This window comes from Amyelois transitella, chromosome 28 (genome assembly GCF_032362555.1).
Source record: "Amyelois transitella isolate CPQ chromosome 28, ilAmyTran1.1, whole genome shotgun sequence".
NCBI classification, from domain to species: Eukaryota; Metazoa; Arthropoda; class Insecta; order Lepidoptera; family Pyralidae; genus Amyelois; species Amyelois transitella.
Window position 1 is genome coordinate 4335158 of NC_083531.1, and position 16746 is coordinate 4351903.

The following is a 16746-nucleotide window of genomic DNA, read 5'->3' on the forward strand; positions in this document are numbered from 1 at the left end:
TATGCAGAGATCGTGGCAAGTGGAAAGAGGTAGTCTCTGCCTACCCCTCCGGGAAAGAGACGTGATTTTATATATGTATGTATGTATGTATAAATACAAATAATACAATAATATACATGTTTTTCAGCAGCCCAACGGCGTTATGACGGATTGCGGCGTGGGCGGCGGCGTGGTGGGCGCCGGCGACGCGGGCGTTCAGCGGCCGCCTCTCTACCCCGCACTTGTGCCGAGGTCGCCTATACCCGGTAAGTGTCAACTTCTTATTCTAATTCTAGATATTCATTCATTATTACGGGACATTTCAAAGTGAAATTCTTCGGGCTTTCCCCGGGGTGTGCCTTCGATCCTGGATTGGGTGAGTCAGGTTTTTAGACGTAGAGACTCCCGTCTGACCTCCGCAACCTTTGCAGGGGAACCTAACTCGTATTGGATACATGTTTATTTATACTTACAGTTAACTGAATGTGCAGGTTTTCGCACGACACCAGACATTTCAACATCACTTAATAATTGTCATATCTTTTGATTTCAAAAATTGGTTGACGTCAAATAAATTATTTTAAACGACAGTTTGCTGCCGCTTCCAAAGTGCCAGTCAGTGTACAAGAAGCATTAACAAACTGCACTGCAGCATTTTCTTCAATAACGTCATCTTCACAAATATTCGAACTTGAATAGAAATGTGGACGAGATAAATGTATTACGAATACATTGTTGTGATTAATTGATTTATACGAAATTTGAAAAATTAAAAATATAATTTAAAATGGAATGTTAACTAGGTCGATGTACAGAGTGTACTGAATTTTGATTAAGATTCAAAGCAAACTATTCATCTTTACAAGGTTCCTGCGCCAAGCTCAAGCCAGATATTTGTATAAAATTAAGTATCTATATATACATACCTTGTTCCCCTCAGGGGTACTCGTACCTACACATGACTACGGATTTCTACTTGCAACACACTCTGGTCGCTTTTCACAATTTTTTTTTGTATACTCTCCTCTCATCTCCCCTTTTCAAGATATTCTCAATATCTATCTATATTTAATACCTTATCTACTTTTAATTAATGAATCGATTGAACAGCCAAGGTGACGCAACACATAATTGTGAAATAACTTTGTCAATGTTGAACCAATCGTGTTATATGTCATCAAATTTCTCACCATGACGTCATAAATTCTTATATGAATGTTTACATTAAATTTTTCCTGTATATATCCAGGCTACGTCATGGCCGGCGCGTATTACCCCCCGGCGCCCTACGCGGCGCCGGCGACGCCCGACGACTTCGCCGACTACATGTGGATAGAGAACGAGGAGGAGTTTGACAAACAGGTGTGTATAGTTTGTTCATTACAAATTGCTGGTTTTTGTTGTTGACAGGTTGGTTGACGTTAAAGGTCCCGCGGATGTCGTAAAAGGCGACTAAGGGATAGGCTTATGAACGTGGGATTGTCCGTCTGGGCGTTCGTTTGGGGCCATCACCCAAAAAGAGAATCCCAAATTATATAAGCCTATGGCTTATTCATGAAAAAAAATGAGTGGTCCTATTTCTTTTTCTATTTGTGCCGGGATCTACACGGCACGGTTTAATATAATATTAGGTTAATATTTATACGGAATTGACCTCACACGGCAATAATTTCAGGTGATACAACAGTTGGAGGAGGAGGCGTTGATGGAGCAGTGTATAGAGGCGATGTTGGAGGACGAGCAGAGGGAGAGGCGCAGGCCGAACGGGCACCATCAGTATCCCACGTGAGTGTCAAATTGTATATCACGGTAGAACCACACGGCTCAATGTGTGTAGTTTGTCCCGCCAAAAAAAAAAAAAGAACTTCAGTGCTACACTGCAGATAAACTGCAGAACTACATACATACATATAATCACGTCTATATCTATTGCGGGGTAGACAGAGCCAACAGTCTTGAAAAGACTGATGGGCCACGTTCAGCTGTTTGGCTTTATGGTGGAATTGAGATTTAAATAGTGACAGGTCGCTAGCCAATCGCCTCGCCTCGAAGAAGAATTCCAAGTTTATAAGCCTACACCTTAGTCGCCTTTTACGACTTCTATGGGAAAGAGATGGAGTGGTCATATTCTTTTTTGGATTTGGTGCCGGGAATCACACGGCACATAAACAACATGTGAAACCAAAAGTCATGACAATTATCAACTGACGTTGGAAGTGTCCCATAATAATGAATAAATAAAATGTACAACATTGAAGTACGCAGAGATCGTGGCGAGTGGAAAGAAGGTAGTCTCTGCCTACCCCTCCGGGAAAGAGGCGTGATTTTATGTATATATATGCATGTATATTGACAAAAGTTATTTGGACAAGTTTGTGTTGCGTCACCTTGGCTGTTCAACCGATTCATTAATTTAATGTATTTATGTATAACATCCTGAATATCCTGAATATGATTGCAGGCAGGCTAGACTGCCTATATGTCAACCATTCTTGCGCCATTTCGGGGGGAGTGGTACAAGAATGGCCACTTTAGAAATCATGCTGTCCCTAGGTACTAACATAGTTTGTAAGCATTACTAATACAAATGAGTCCTTGTTACTTATATAAATAAAATTCATTCATTCATTCGTTCATTCATTCATTATTATCCGCGACAGAACCAGCAACGGCGCCCCGTCGCTGTCCCTCGCGGAGACCGTGTCCCGCTCCCGCCTCAACCCGCTCGCTGCTGAGTTTGTTCGCTCCCGCCTCAACCCGCTCGCCGCCGAGTTCGTGCCCACCGCCGCCGTCACCAGGACTGTTACAGGTAATTTATTGTACATTACATATGTTACATAGTGCCGTGTGGTTCCCGGCACCAATACAAAAAAGAATAGGTCACACACTCCGTCTCTTTCCCATGGATGTCGTAAAAGGCGCGACTGAGGGATAGGGCTTACAAGCTTGGGATTCTTTTTTTTAGGCGATGGGCTAGCAACCTGTCACTGTTTGAATCTCAATTTTATCATTAAGCCAAATAGCTGAACGTGGCCGTTCAGTCTTTTCAAGACTGTTGGCTCTGTCTACCCCGCAAGGAATATAGACGTGAACATAATAAAATGACGTGAATAAAATGAAACCACGTATTCAACTCGGGAACGGAAGAGAGAGAGAGAGATTTTATTCAGTTTTGCACACTTATTACAGATTATTAATTGAAGGCAGGCAAAAGAAAATAGCTTACATACAGCCATATAGATAGACACATGACTACGGATTTCTACTTGCAACACACTCTGGTCGCTTTTCACAAAATTTTTTTTGTATACTCTCCTCTCATCTCCCCTTTTCAAGATATTCTCAATATCTATCTATATTTAATACCTTATCTACTTTTAATTAATGAATCGATTGAACAGCCAAGGTGACGCAACACATACTTGTCAAATAACTTTGTCAATGTTGAACCAATCGTGTTATATGTCATCAAATTTCTCACCATGACGTCATAAATTCTTATATGAATGTTTACATTAAATTTTTCCTGTATATATCCAGGCTACGTCATGGCCGGCGCGTATTACCCCCCGGCGCCCTACGCGGCGCCGGCGACGCCCGACGACTTCGCCGACTACATGTGGATAGAGAACGAGGAGGAGTTTGACAAACAGGTGTGTATAGTTTGTTCATTACAAATTGCTGGTTTTTTGTTGTTGACAGGTTGGTTGACGTTAAAGGTCCCGCGGATGTCGTAAAAGGCGACTAAGGGACAGGCTTATGAACGTGGGAATGTCCGTCTGGGCGTTCGTTTGGGGCCATCACCCAAAAAGAGGATCCCAAATTATATAAGCCTATCGCTTATTCTTGAAAAAAAATGAGTGGTCCTATTTCTTTTTCTATTTGTGCCGGGATCTACACGGCACGGTTTAATATAATATTAGGTTAATATTTATACGGAATTGACCTCACACGGCAATATTTTCAGGTGATACAACAGTTGGAGGAGGAGGCGTTGATGGAGCAGTGTATAGAGGCGAAGTTGGAGGACGAGCAGATGGAGAGGCGCAGGCCGAACGGGCACCATCAGTATCCCACGTGAGTGTCAAATTGTATATCACGGTAGAACCACACGGCTCAATGTGTGTAGTTTGTCCCGCCAAAAAAAAAAGAACTTCAGTGCTACACTGCAGATAAACTGCAGAACTACATACATACATATAATCACGTCTATATCTATTGCGGGGTAGACAGAGCCAACAGTCTTGAAGACTGATGGGCCACGTTCAGCTGTTTGGCTTTATGGTGGAACTGAGATTTAAATAGTGACAGGTCGCTAGCCAATCGCCTCGCCTCGAAGAAGAATTCCAAGTTTATATGCCTACACCTTAGTCGCCTTTTACGACTTCTATGGGAAAGAGATGGAGTGGTCATATTCTTTTTTGTATTTGGTGCCGGGAATCACACGGCACATAAACAACATGTGAAACCAAAAGTCATGACAATTATCAACTGACGTTGGAAGTGTCCCATAATAATGAATAAATAAAATGTACAACATTGAAGTACGCAGAGATCGTGGCGAGTGGAAAGAAGGTAGTCTCTGCCTACCCCTCCGGGAAAGAGGCGTGATTTTATGTATATATATGCATGTATATTGACAAAAGTTATTTGGACAAGTTTGTGTTGCGTCACCTTGGCTGTTCAACCGATTCATTAATTTAATGTATTTATGTATAACATCCTGAATATCCTGAATATGATTGCAGGCAGGCTAGACTGCCTATATGTCAACCATTCTTGCGCCATTTCGGGGGGAGTGGTGCAAGAATGGCCACTTTAGAAATCATGCTGTCCCTAGGTACTAACATAGTTTGTAAGCATTACTAATACAAATGAGTTCTTGTTACTTATATAAATAAAATTCATTCATTCATTCGTTCATTCATTCATTATTATCCGCGACAGAACCAGCAACGGCGCCCCGTCGCTGTCCCTCGCGGAGACCGTGTCCCGCTCCCGCCTCAACCCGCTCGCTGCTGAGTTTGTTCGCTCCCGCCTCAACCCGCTCGCCGCCGAGTTCGTGCCCACCGCCGCCGTCACCAGGACTGTTACAGGTAATTTATTGTACATTACATATGTTACATAGTGCCGTGTGGTTCCCGGCACCAATACAAAAAAGAATAGGTCACACACTCCGTCTCTTTCCCATGGATGTCGTAAAAGGCGCGACTGAGGGATAGGGCTTACAAGCTTGGGATTCTTTTTTTTTAGGCGATGGGCTAGCAACCTGTCACTGTTTGAATCTCAATTTTATCATTAAGCCAAATAGCTGAACGTGGCCGTTCAGTCTTTTCAAGACTGTTGGCTCTGTCTACCCCGCAAGGAATATAGACGTGAACATAATAAAATGACGTGAATAAAATGAAACCACGTATTCAACTCGGGAACTGAAGAGAGAGAGAGAGAGATTTTATTCAGTTTTGCACACTTATTACAGATTATTAATTGAAGGCAGGCAAAAGAAAATAGCTTACATACAGCCATATAGATAGACACATGACTACGGATTTCTACTTGCAACACACTCTGGTCGCTTTTCACAATTTTTTTTTGTATACTCTGCTCTCATCTCCCTTTTCAAGATATTCTCAATATCTATCTATATTTAATACCTTATCTACTTTTAATTAATGAATCGATTGAACAGCCAAGGTGACGCAACACATACTTGTCAAATAACTTTGTTAATGTTGAACCAATCGTGTTATATGTCATCAAATTTCTCACCATGACGTCATAAATTCTTATATGAATGTTTACATTAAATTTTTCCTGTATATATCCAGGCTACGTCATGGCCGGCGCGTATTACTCCCCGGCGCCCTACGCGGCGCCGGCGACGCCCGACGACTTCGCCGACTGCATGAGGATAGAGAACGAGGAGGAGTTTGACAAACAGGTGTGTATAGTTTGTTCATTACAAATTGCTGGTTTTTGTTGTTGACAGGTTGGTTGACGTTAAAGGTCCCGCGGATGTCGTAAAAGGCGACTAAGGGATAGGCTTATGAACGTGGGATTGTCCGTCTGGGCGTTCGTTTGGGGCCATCACCCAAAAAGAGAATCCCAAATTATATAAGCCTATCGCTTATTCATGAAAAAAAATGAGTGGTCCTATTTCTTTTTCTATTTGTGCCGGGATCTACACGGCACGGTTTAATATAATATTAGGTTAATATTTATGCGGAATTGACCTCACACGGCAATAATTTCAGGTGATACAACAGTTGGAGAAGGAGGCGTTGATGGAGCAGTGTATAGAGGCGATGTTGGAGGACGAGCAGAGGGAGAGGCGCAGGCCGAACGGGCACCATCAGTATCCCACGTGAGTGTCAAATTGTATATCACGGTAGAACCACACGGCTCAATGTGTGTAGTTTGTCCCGCCAAAAGAAAAAAGAACTTCAGTGCTACACTGCAGATAAACTGCAGAACTACATACATACATATAATCACGTCTATATCTTTTGCGGGGTAGACAGAGCCAACAGTCTTGAAAAGACTGATGGGCCACGTTCAGCTGTTCGGCTTTATGGTGGAATTGAGATTTAAATAGTGACAGGTCGCTAGCCAATCGCCTCGCCTCGAAGAAGAATTCCAAGTTTATAAGCGTAGGCTTAAGGTGTAGACCTTAGTCGCCTTTTACGACTTCTATGGGAAAGAGATGGAGTGGTCATATTCTTTTTTGTATTTGGTGCCGGGAATCACACGGCACATAAACAACATGTGAAACCAAAAGTCATGACAATTATCAACTGACGTTGGAAGTGTCCCATAATAATGAATAAATAATATGTACAATATTGAAGTACGCAGAGATCGTGGCGAGTGGAAAGAAGGTAGTCTCTGCCTACCCCTCCGGGAAAGAGGCGTGATTTTATGTATATATATGCATGTATATTGACAAAAGTTATTTGGACAAGTTTGTGTTGCGTCACCTTGGCTGTTCAACCGATTCATTAATTTAATGTATTTATGTATAACATCCTGAATATCCTGAATATGATTGCAGGCAGGCTAGACTGCCTATATGTCAACCATTCTTGCGCCATTTCGGGGGGAGTGGTGCAAGAATGGCCACTTTAGAAATCATGCTGTCCCTAGGTACTAACATAGTTTGTAAGCATTACTAATACAAATGAGTCCTTGTTACTTATATAAATAAAATTCATTCATTCATTCGTTCATTCATTCATTATTATCCGCGACAGAACCAGCAACGGCGCCCCGTCGCTGTCCCTCGCGGAGACCGTGTCCCGCTCCCGCCTCAACCCGCTCGCTGCTGAGTTTGTTCGCTCCCGCCTCAACCCGCTCGCCGCCGAGTTCGTGCCCACCGCCGCCGTCACCAGGACTGTTACAGGTAATTTATTGTACATTACATATGTTACATAGTGCCGTGTGGTTCCCGGCACCAATACAAAAAAGAATAGGTCACACACTCCGTCTCTTTCCCATGGATGTCGTAAAAGGCGCGACTGAGGGATAGGGCTTACAAGCTTGGGATTCTTTTTTTTTAGGCGATGGGCTAGCAACCTGTCACTGTTTGAATCTCAATTTTATCATTAAGCCAAATAGCTGAACGTGGCCGTTCAGTCTTTTCAAGACTGTTGGCTCTGTCTACCCCGCAAGGAATATAGACGTGAACATAATAAAATGACGTGAATAAAATGAAACCACGTATTCAACTCGGGAACTGAAGAGAGAGAGAGAGATTTTATTCAGTTTTGCACACTTATTACAGATTATTAATTGAAGGCAGGCAAAGGAAAATAGCTTACAGCCATATAGATAGGTATAGAGGGCGTTGGTGCAATATTTTTTGAGTAAATTATAACAATATATTTTCATTTTTTCCCTTTCCATCATGTCTCCTATCTCGGGTCTGCTGGAAGAGATTTCTTTTGAAATAAGCAGAACCTTTGTAATTTTGTTTCTTGTGTTTATCAGTCTCGATGTTTTCTGTGTACATAAATTAGTAAATAATATATATTTTTTTTGTATTGCAGAAGAGAAACGAGACGCGCCGGAGACTCCGAGCGCGGAGTCCCAGCAGTCGGAGCAGGAGGAACAGAAACCCGAGGAGGCTGAACAGCTCACAGACACACACACAGACCCGCAGATAGGTGGGTTAATATGTCACACAAGCTGAATTATTATATATATCCGCGGCGGATACATACGTGCTTACATACATATATATAAATATATATATATATAGGCGACCAAGGCAGTTGGCCCTGTCTACCCCTCAGACAAGCTTACATAAATATATATATTCAATATAGACGTGAACATAATAAAATGACGTGAATAAAATGAAACCACGTATTCAACTCGGGAACTGAAGAGAGAGAGAAAGATTTTATTCAGTTTTGCACACTTATTACAGATTATTAATTGAAGGCAGGCAAAAGAAAATAGCTTACATACAGCCATATAGATATACACATGACTACGGATTTCTACTTGCAACACACTCTGGTCGCTTTTCACAATTTTTTTTTGTATACTCTCCTCTCATCTCCCCTTTTCAAGATATTCTTAATATCTATCTATTTTTAATTAATGAATCGATTGAACAGCCAAGGTGACGCAACACATACTTGTCAAATAACTTTATCAATGTTGGACCAATCGTGTTATATGTCATCAAATTTCTCACCATGACGTCATAAATTCTTATATGAATGTTTACATTAAATTTTTCCTGTATATATCCAGGCTACGTCATGGCCGGCGCGTATTACCCCCCGGCCCCCTACGCGGCGCCGGCGACGCCCGACGACTTCGCCGACTACATGAGGATAGAGAACGAGGAGGAGTTTGACAAACAGGTGTGTATAGTTTGTTCATTACAAATTGCTGGTTTTTGTTGTTGACAGGTTGGTTGACGTTAAAGGTCCCGCGGATGTCGTAAAAGGCGACTAAGGGATAGGCTTATGAACGTGGGATTGTCCGTCTGGGCGTTCGTTTGGGGCCATCACCCAAAAAGAGAATCCCAAATTATATAAGCCTATCGCTTATTCATGAAAAAAAATGAGTGGTCCTATTTCTTTTTCTATTTGTGCCGGGATCTACACGGCACGGTTTAATATAATATTAGGTTAATATTTATACGGAATTGACCTCACACGGCAATAATTTCAGGTGATACAACAGTTGGAGGAGGAGGCGTTGATGGAGCAGTGTATAGAGGCGATGTTGGAGGACGAGCAGAGGGAGAGGCGCAGGCCGAACGGGCACCATCAGTATCCCACGTGAGTGTCAAATTGTATATCACGGTAGAACCACACGGCTCAATGTGTGTAGTTTGTCCCGCCAAAAAAAAAAGAACTTCAGTGCTACACTGCAGATAAACTGCAGAACTACATACATACATATAATCACGTCTATATCTATTGCGGGGTAGACAGAGCCAACAGTCTTGAAAAGACTGATGGGCCACGTTCAGCTGTATGGCTTTATGGTGGAATTGAGATTTAAATAGTGACAGGTCGCTAGCCAATCGCCTGAAAGAAGAAGAATTCCAAGTTTATAAGCCTACACATTAGTCGCCTTTTACGACTTCTATGGAAAAGAGATGGAGTGGTCATATTCTTTTTTGTATTTGGTGCCGGGAATCACACGGCACATAAACAACATGTGAAACCAAAAGTCATGACAATTATCAACTGACGTTGGAAGTGTCCCATAATAATGAATAAATAATATGTACAACATTGAAGTACGCAGAGATCGTGGCGAGTGGAAAGAAGGTAGTCTCTGCCTACCCCTCCGGGAAAGAGGCGTGATTTTATGTATATATATGCATGTATATTGACAAAAGTTATTTGGACAAGTTTGTGTTGCGTCACCTTGGCTGTTCAACCGATTTATTAATTTAATGTATTTATGTATAACATCCTGAATATCCTGAATATGATTGCAGGCAGGCTAGACTGCCTATATGTCAACCATTCTTGCGCCATTTCGGGGGGAGTGGTGCAAGAATGGCCACTTTAGAAATCATGCTGTCCCTAGGTACTAACATAGTTTGTAAGCATTACTAATACAAATGAGTCCTTGTTACTTATATAAATAAAATTCATTCATTCATTCGTTCATTCATTCATTATTATCCGCGACAGAACCAGCAACGGCGCCCCGTCGCTGTCCCTCGCGGAGACCGTGTCCCGCTCCCGCCTCAACCCGCTCGCTGCTGAGTTTGTTCGCTCCCGCCTCAACCCGCTCGCCGCCGAGTTCGTGCCCACCGCCGCCGTCACCAGGACTGTTACAGGTAATTTATTGTACATTACATATGTTACATAGTGCCGTGTGGTGCCCGGCACCAATACAAATAATAGTTTAAAAAAAACTAAAAAACTACGCTTTTATTGCTAATCAAACTAAAAAATAGAAAATAAAAATTAATGACAAAGGAATTCAGTAGTAGCAAGTCGAACAATCAGTTATAGTCAGTTGTAGTAGTAATTACCTCGGATTAAAATTATAACAAAATTAAATTTATAAACAAAACAATTTAAATCAGAGTAAAAAGCGTGGGGTGCCTGATGTAGTAAATATTAAAATCATTCTATTAGCATATCTCATCTCCCCTTTTCAGGATATTCTTAATATCTATCTATTTTTAATTAATGAATCGATTGAACAGCCAAGGTGACGCAACACATACTTGTCAAATAACTTTATCAATGTTGAAACAATCGTGTTATATGTCATCAAATTTCTCACCATGACGTCATAAATTCTTATTATGAATGTTTACATTAAATTTTTCCTGTATATATCCAGGCTACGTCATGGCCGGCGCGTATTACCCCCCGACGCCCTACGCGGCGCCGGCGACGCCCGACGACTTCGCCGACTGCATGAGGATAGAGAACGAGGAGGAGTTTGATAAACAGGTGTGTATAGTTTGTTCATTACAAATTGCTGGTTTTTGTTGTTGACAGGTTGGTTGACGTTAAAGGTCCCGCGGATGTCGTAAAAGGCGACTAAGGGATAGGCTTATGAACGTGGGATTGTCCGTCTGGGCGTTCGTTTGGGGCCATCACCCAAAAAGAGAATCCCAAATTATATAAGCCTATCGCTTATTCATGAAAAAAAATGAGTGGTCCTATTTCTGTTTCTATTTGTGCCGGGATCTACACGGCACGGTTTAATATAATATTAGGTTAATATTTATACGGAATTGACCTCACACGGCAATAATTTCAGGTGATACAACAGTTGGAGGAGGAGGCGTTGATGGAGCAGTGTATAGAGGCGATGTTGGAGGACGAGCAGAGGGAGAGGCGTAGGCCGAACGGGCACCATCAGTATCCCACGTGAGTGTCAAATTGTATATCACGGTAGAACCACACGGCTCAATGTGTGTAGTTTGTCCCGCCAAAAAAAAAGAACTTCAGTGCTACACTGCAGATAAACTGCAGAACTACATACATACATATAATCACGTCTATATCTATTGCGGGGTAGACAGAGCCAACAGTCTTGAAAAGACTGATGGGCCACGTTCAGCTGTATGGCTTTATGGTGGAATTGAGATTTAAATAGTGACAGGTCGCTAGCCAATCGCCTGAAAGAAGAAGAATTCCAAGTTTATAAGCCTACACATTAGTCGCCTTTTACGACTTCTATGGAAAAGAGATGGAGTGGTCATATTCTTTTTTGTATTTGGTGCCGGGAATCACACGGCACATAAACAACATGTGAAACCAAAAGTCATGACAATTATCAACTGACGTTGGAAGTGTCCCATAATAATGAATAAATAATATGTACAACATTGAAGTACGCAGAGATCGTGGCGAGTGGAAAGAAGGTAGTCTCTGCCTACCCCTCCGGGAAAGAGGCGTGATTTTATGTATATATATGCATGTATATTGACAAAAGTTATTTGGACAAGTTTGTGTTGCGTCACCTTGGCTGTTCAACCGATTTATTAATTTAATGTATTTATGTATAACATCCTGAATATCCTGAATATGATTGCAGGCAGGCTAGACTGCCTATATGTCAACCATTCTTGCGCCATTTCGGGGGGAGTGGTGCAAGAATGGCCACTTTAGAAATCATGCTGTCCCTAGGTACTAACATAGTTTGTAAGCATTACTAATACAAATGAGTCCTTGTTACTTATATAAATAAAATTCATTCATTCATTCGTTCATTCATTCATTATTATCCGCGACAGAACCAGCAACGGCGCCCCGTCGCTGTCCCTCGCGGAGACCGTGTCCCGCTCCCGCCTCAACCCGCTCGCTGCTGAGTTTGTTCGCTCCCGCCTCAACCCGCTCGCCGCCGAGTTCGTGCCCACCGCCGCCGTCACCAGGACTGTTACAGGTAATTTATTGTACATTACATATGTTACATAGTGCCGTGTGGTTCCCGGCACCAATACAAATAATAGTTTAAAAAAAACAAAAAAACTACGCTTTTATTGCTAATCAAACTAAAAAATAGAAAATAAAAATTAATGACAAAGGAATTCAGTAGTAGCAAGTCGAACAATCAGTTATAGTCAGTTGTAGTAGTAATTACCTCGGATTAAAATTATAACAAAATTAAATTTATAAACAAAACAATTTAAATCAGAGTAAAAAGCGTGGGGTGCCTGATGTAGTAAATATTAAAATCATTCTATTAGCATATATTTATGACAAGAGAGTTATGAAAATGAAGTAAAATGCACCCTGATAAATCACTGTTAATAATACTTTTGACTATCCAGCAAACGTAATAATTTTCGATTGTGGCCTTGCCAGGAATCAAACCACAAGATTAAGAGGCAGATTGATACAGGAACAAAAATATTTCAAACATACCTCCACTGCCTTTACAACCAGGAACGCAACAAAGTTTATCTGAAGACATCGTGGCACTTTTGTTGTAAAATCTGTCTTTCACAAAAACAAACACAAACTTGGGACTCCTATCTCAAATAATAAGGTACTTTTTACAGGAGTCCTATCTCAAAATATCTGCACAACACAGTAAACACAGTCAGAGTCCAATCTCAGATGATAAAATCACACGAATATCCGGAAGAACAAAGTTCGACTCAACGGAAGATTCCAAACTCCAAATAACGACAAGTTATCAGCACAAAACAAAGTGCAAATAGGTAAATACACAGGCACCGGTAAAAAACAACAGAAAGAAAGTTTACAGGTGTTCGAATCGAATTCAATCAAAACTTACTGCAAAACTTATTTGACATAAAAAACTGTCACTCATTTTCCAAACGAGTATTACAGTGTTGCTATTATGAATAGGCAAAAGATACCTAATGTTAATTCAAGAATTGCATTAATATGTTAAATACGTATTAAATATCGCAAAGTTCTGTAGGTAGTAACTTTATTCTTGAATTTTTGTAAATTTAGTTGTTCAATTTTCATTTATTACTTTTGTTTTATTACTTATATATTTTTTATTGTTTTAAAATATTCTACTAATTCTACTATGGTTTCTAATGGTAATTCTAAATGGAGCAATGCGATGAAATAAAGAAGCCTCAGGTTAATAGTAACATTATATGGAAATATATTACATCTCTTTTTGACTCATTATACGTCAGAACTTCTTGGTTTCTTGTATGGAGATTACTGGCACTGGTGCTATCTCTGTCTCTCTTACTCTCATACGAAGGATCTAAAAATGAATTTATTAATCCTGGCAGTTTTAATAAGGATAATGAGAAAGTCTTATCAAAATATTGCATTGTCATCGGTCCTTGATACGTGTGCAAAGTTCCAAGTTGATCAGACGTTTAGAAATCAGTGAAAATTAAGCTCAAAGATTCCGTTACATACATACATACATACATACATACAACCCAAGCTAATAAAAGCGTAGTAAAAAGAATAGGTCACACACTCCGTCTCTTTCCCATGGATGTCGTAAAAGGCGCGACTGAGGGATAGGGCTTACAAGCTTGGGATTCTTTTTTTTAGGCGATGGGCTAGCAACCTGTCACTGTTTGAATCTCAATTTTATCATTAAGCCAAATAGCTGAACGTGGCCGTTCAGTCTTTTCAAGACTGTTGGCTCTGTCTACCCCGCAAGGAATATAGACGTGAACATAATAAAATGACGTGAATAAAATGAAACCACGTATTCAAATCGGGAACTGAAGAGAGAGAGAGAGATTTTATTCAGTTTTGCACACTTATTACAGATTATTAATTGAAGGCAGGCAAAAGAAAATAGCTTACATACAGCCATATAGATAGGTATAGAGGGCGTTGGTGCAATATTTTTTGAGTAAATTATAACAATATATTTTCATTTTTTCCCTTGTCTCCTTCTCGGGTCTGCTGGAGGAGATTTCTTTTGAAATAAGCAGAACCTTTGTAATTTTGTTTCTTGTGTTTATCAGTCTCGATGTTTTCTGTGTACATAAATTAGTAACTAATATATATTATATTGCAGAAGAGAAACGAGACCCGCCGGAGACTCCGAGCGCGGAGTCCCAGCAGTCGGAGCAGGAGGAACAGAAACCCGAGGAGGCTGAACAGCTCACAGACACACATACAGACCCGCAGATAGGTGGGTTGATATGTCACACAAGCTGAATTATTATATATATATATAAATTGAGCAATATATATACAGGGTGACTTTTAATTCAACTGCATAAATTTAACTGTTAAGTGTACTCATCTAAAGGATATTTAAAAACGTTAAAAGAAAAAATATTGGTTCATATTTTAGAAAGTACGAATAAAAATAAAAGTATCAAAATCCACGATCCTAAATATGTAATATCACCCCGGCCGGCGGAAAAGCCACGCGTAAGATTCAGAGGTCAACGACACAATGCATTCAGCTGAGCGATCTCGACAACTCTGTACTTTACTTGATCTTGATACTAGAAAAATAATTTATTTTTCAGACATTTATTTACATGTTTAGTTTTAATTTCTATTTGTAGTATTGGTCTTTAATAAAGCGGGTGACATAGTTTTTGAGGGTTTTTTAAATGTGAAAATGATGACGTTTAATTTCAATTAAATAGGCTCAAACGGCTCAGAAGCATGGGTATAGTCTATGTTAAAAGGATGCAGTTGTTTTAAATGTCACCCTGTATATATAGTAACATATAGCATATATAACATAACGTATATAACATATATATATATATATATAATTTCAGAACCCACGCCGCCCCCCACGGACCCGCCGGAAGTGTCCGCGGCGGACGTTCAGACAGACGACAAGCGGAAAGACAAACACAACAAGAGATCTGAGCCGAAGAGAGCGGTCAGAGACAACAAGGCTAAAGGGAAGGCCGCGCAAGTTAAAGAGGCGACTAAGGTCGGGAAGAAGGAGGAGAGGCGAGAGGGGAGGGTGGGCAACAGCGGAGACGACAGCGATGGGGATGGTCAGGTGAGATGTGCAGACATACATACACACAAACGAAATATATAGGAGAATAGGATAGATTTATTTTCAAAATTGGACACAAGGTATCACTTATTGACGTCACATCGCTTAAATCTAATTATATCTACCACCGCTTCCGAAGAAGGCGATGGGCCAGCGACCTGTCACTATTTGAATCTCAACTCTAACATTTAGCCAAACAGCTGAACTGGGTGGTTTAATGTATGTATGTAGGTACTCATGTATGTAACTATTCATTTCATTACAGCCCCAACCGGCCCCAGTGGAAGAGCAAACCGGCCCCAAACCCCTAAACCACGCGGCGGCCGCCTAAGCGAACGAACCCAAAAAGCCCAGCACGCCGCCCGCCGCGGAGAAGACGTCGCCCGTCCCCACCGCTGGCACCAAACTTGACAAGAAGAAGGTCGACAAACCCGTGCAGAGGAAGAATTCGGCCAAGTGAGAGAGATGGAACGATTGTAAGTTTGTGAAAAGGATAGGGACGGAATGAGTGTTCGGTTTTTTTTTATCTGCCGATTGTTTTTGTGTTTCGAATTGTTTTTAAGGGAAGCTGTAGTTTCTATGCGATGTAGGTTATTTTGTGTAATCGAATAATAAAAACTGGATTTACAAATGATTTCATAGATATAAAATCGAATAATATAAACTGGATTTACAGATGATTAGTTAGATTTAAAAAAAAGGATTTAAAATATTATCGAATCTGTGTTCTAGACAGAGCCTAAAGATTTAAACTGTAGCTGTTTGAACAGTGAATAGTCTGTATTTTTCAATTTTTTCGGTCGAACTGTGGTAATGTCGGAATAATTGTATAGGAAATTGGGATGAATGATGATCAAAGGTTTGGATAATATTACAATTGCAATTTTAAAATAAATTTTTTCGTGAATGATAAATAAATGAGAATAGAAAATTTGACAATTACTTTAAGTAACGAAATTTAATGATTTAACTAAGGCCCAGACCACATAAATGATTTTTTTTTAAATAATTAGCGTTCAAATTCAACTAACTTCGCGGTCACACGTGATAATCTATACTATAATATTATGCAGCTGACAAGTTTGTTTGTTTGTTTGAACGCGCTAATATCAGGAACTACTGGTTCTAATAGAAAAATTATTTTTGTGTTCAGTAGACCATTTATCGAGGAAGTTTTTAGGCTATTTACCATCACGCTACAACTATAAGGAGCAAAGTAATAATGGAAAATGTAAAAAAAAACTATTCATCCTTGAAATTTAAAAACTTGAAAATTATTCATCCTTGAGGGCCTCTATGATGCCTAAAATAAATGTACCACGCGGACGAAGTCGC

At 40.4% G+C, this 16746-nt stretch overlaps 2 protein-coding genes across 4 annotated transcripts in view; one reads left to right on the plus strand and one right to left on the minus strand.

The window, feature by feature from the left end:
• Positions 1 to 16026, plus strand: part of LOC132903657 (uncharacterized) — a 33721-nt gene extending 17695 nt beyond the window's left edge. The window contains exons 4-6 of the mRNA XM_060952423.1: positions 14455 to 14571; positions 15179 to 15411; positions 15677 to 16026. Of these exons, the coding sequence (XP_060808406.1) occupies positions 14455 to 14571; positions 15179 to 15411; positions 15677 to 15742 (416 nt within the window). The 3' untranslated portion in view covers positions 15743 to 16026. The remainder of the gene's footprint in view (positions 1 to 14454; positions 14572 to 15178; positions 15412 to 15676) is intronic.
• Positions 1190 to 12378, minus strand: LOC132903658 (uncharacterized). Of its 3 annotated transcripts, XR_009657464.1 has the most exons (5): positions 12218 to 12378; positions 10149 to 10285; positions 7233 to 7369; positions 4930 to 5066; positions 2512 to 2779 (listed from the first exon to the last, which is right to left on the minus strand). XR_009657464.1 is itself a non-coding variant. In XM_060952424.1 (4 exons), the coding sequence occupies exons 1-4, from the start codon at positions 5757 to 5759 to the stop codon at positions 1266 to 1268; spliced, it is 321 nt and encodes a 106-aa protein (XP_060808407.1). In that variant the 5' UTR covers positions 5760 to 5807; the 3' UTR covers positions 1190 to 1265. The 3 variants fall into 3 exon arrangements, 1 of the variants encoding a protein (XP_060808407.1); XM_060952424.1 differs by lacking the exons at positions 7233 to 7369; positions 10149 to 10285; positions 12218 to 12378 and adding exons at positions 1190 to 1301; positions 5749 to 5807 and having other exon boundaries at positions 2643 to 2779; XR_009657465.1 differs by lacking the exons at positions 4930 to 5066; positions 7233 to 7369; positions 10149 to 10285; positions 12218 to 12378 and adding an exon at positions 3494 to 3579.
• Positions 16027 to 16746: the final 720 nt, after the last annotated feature.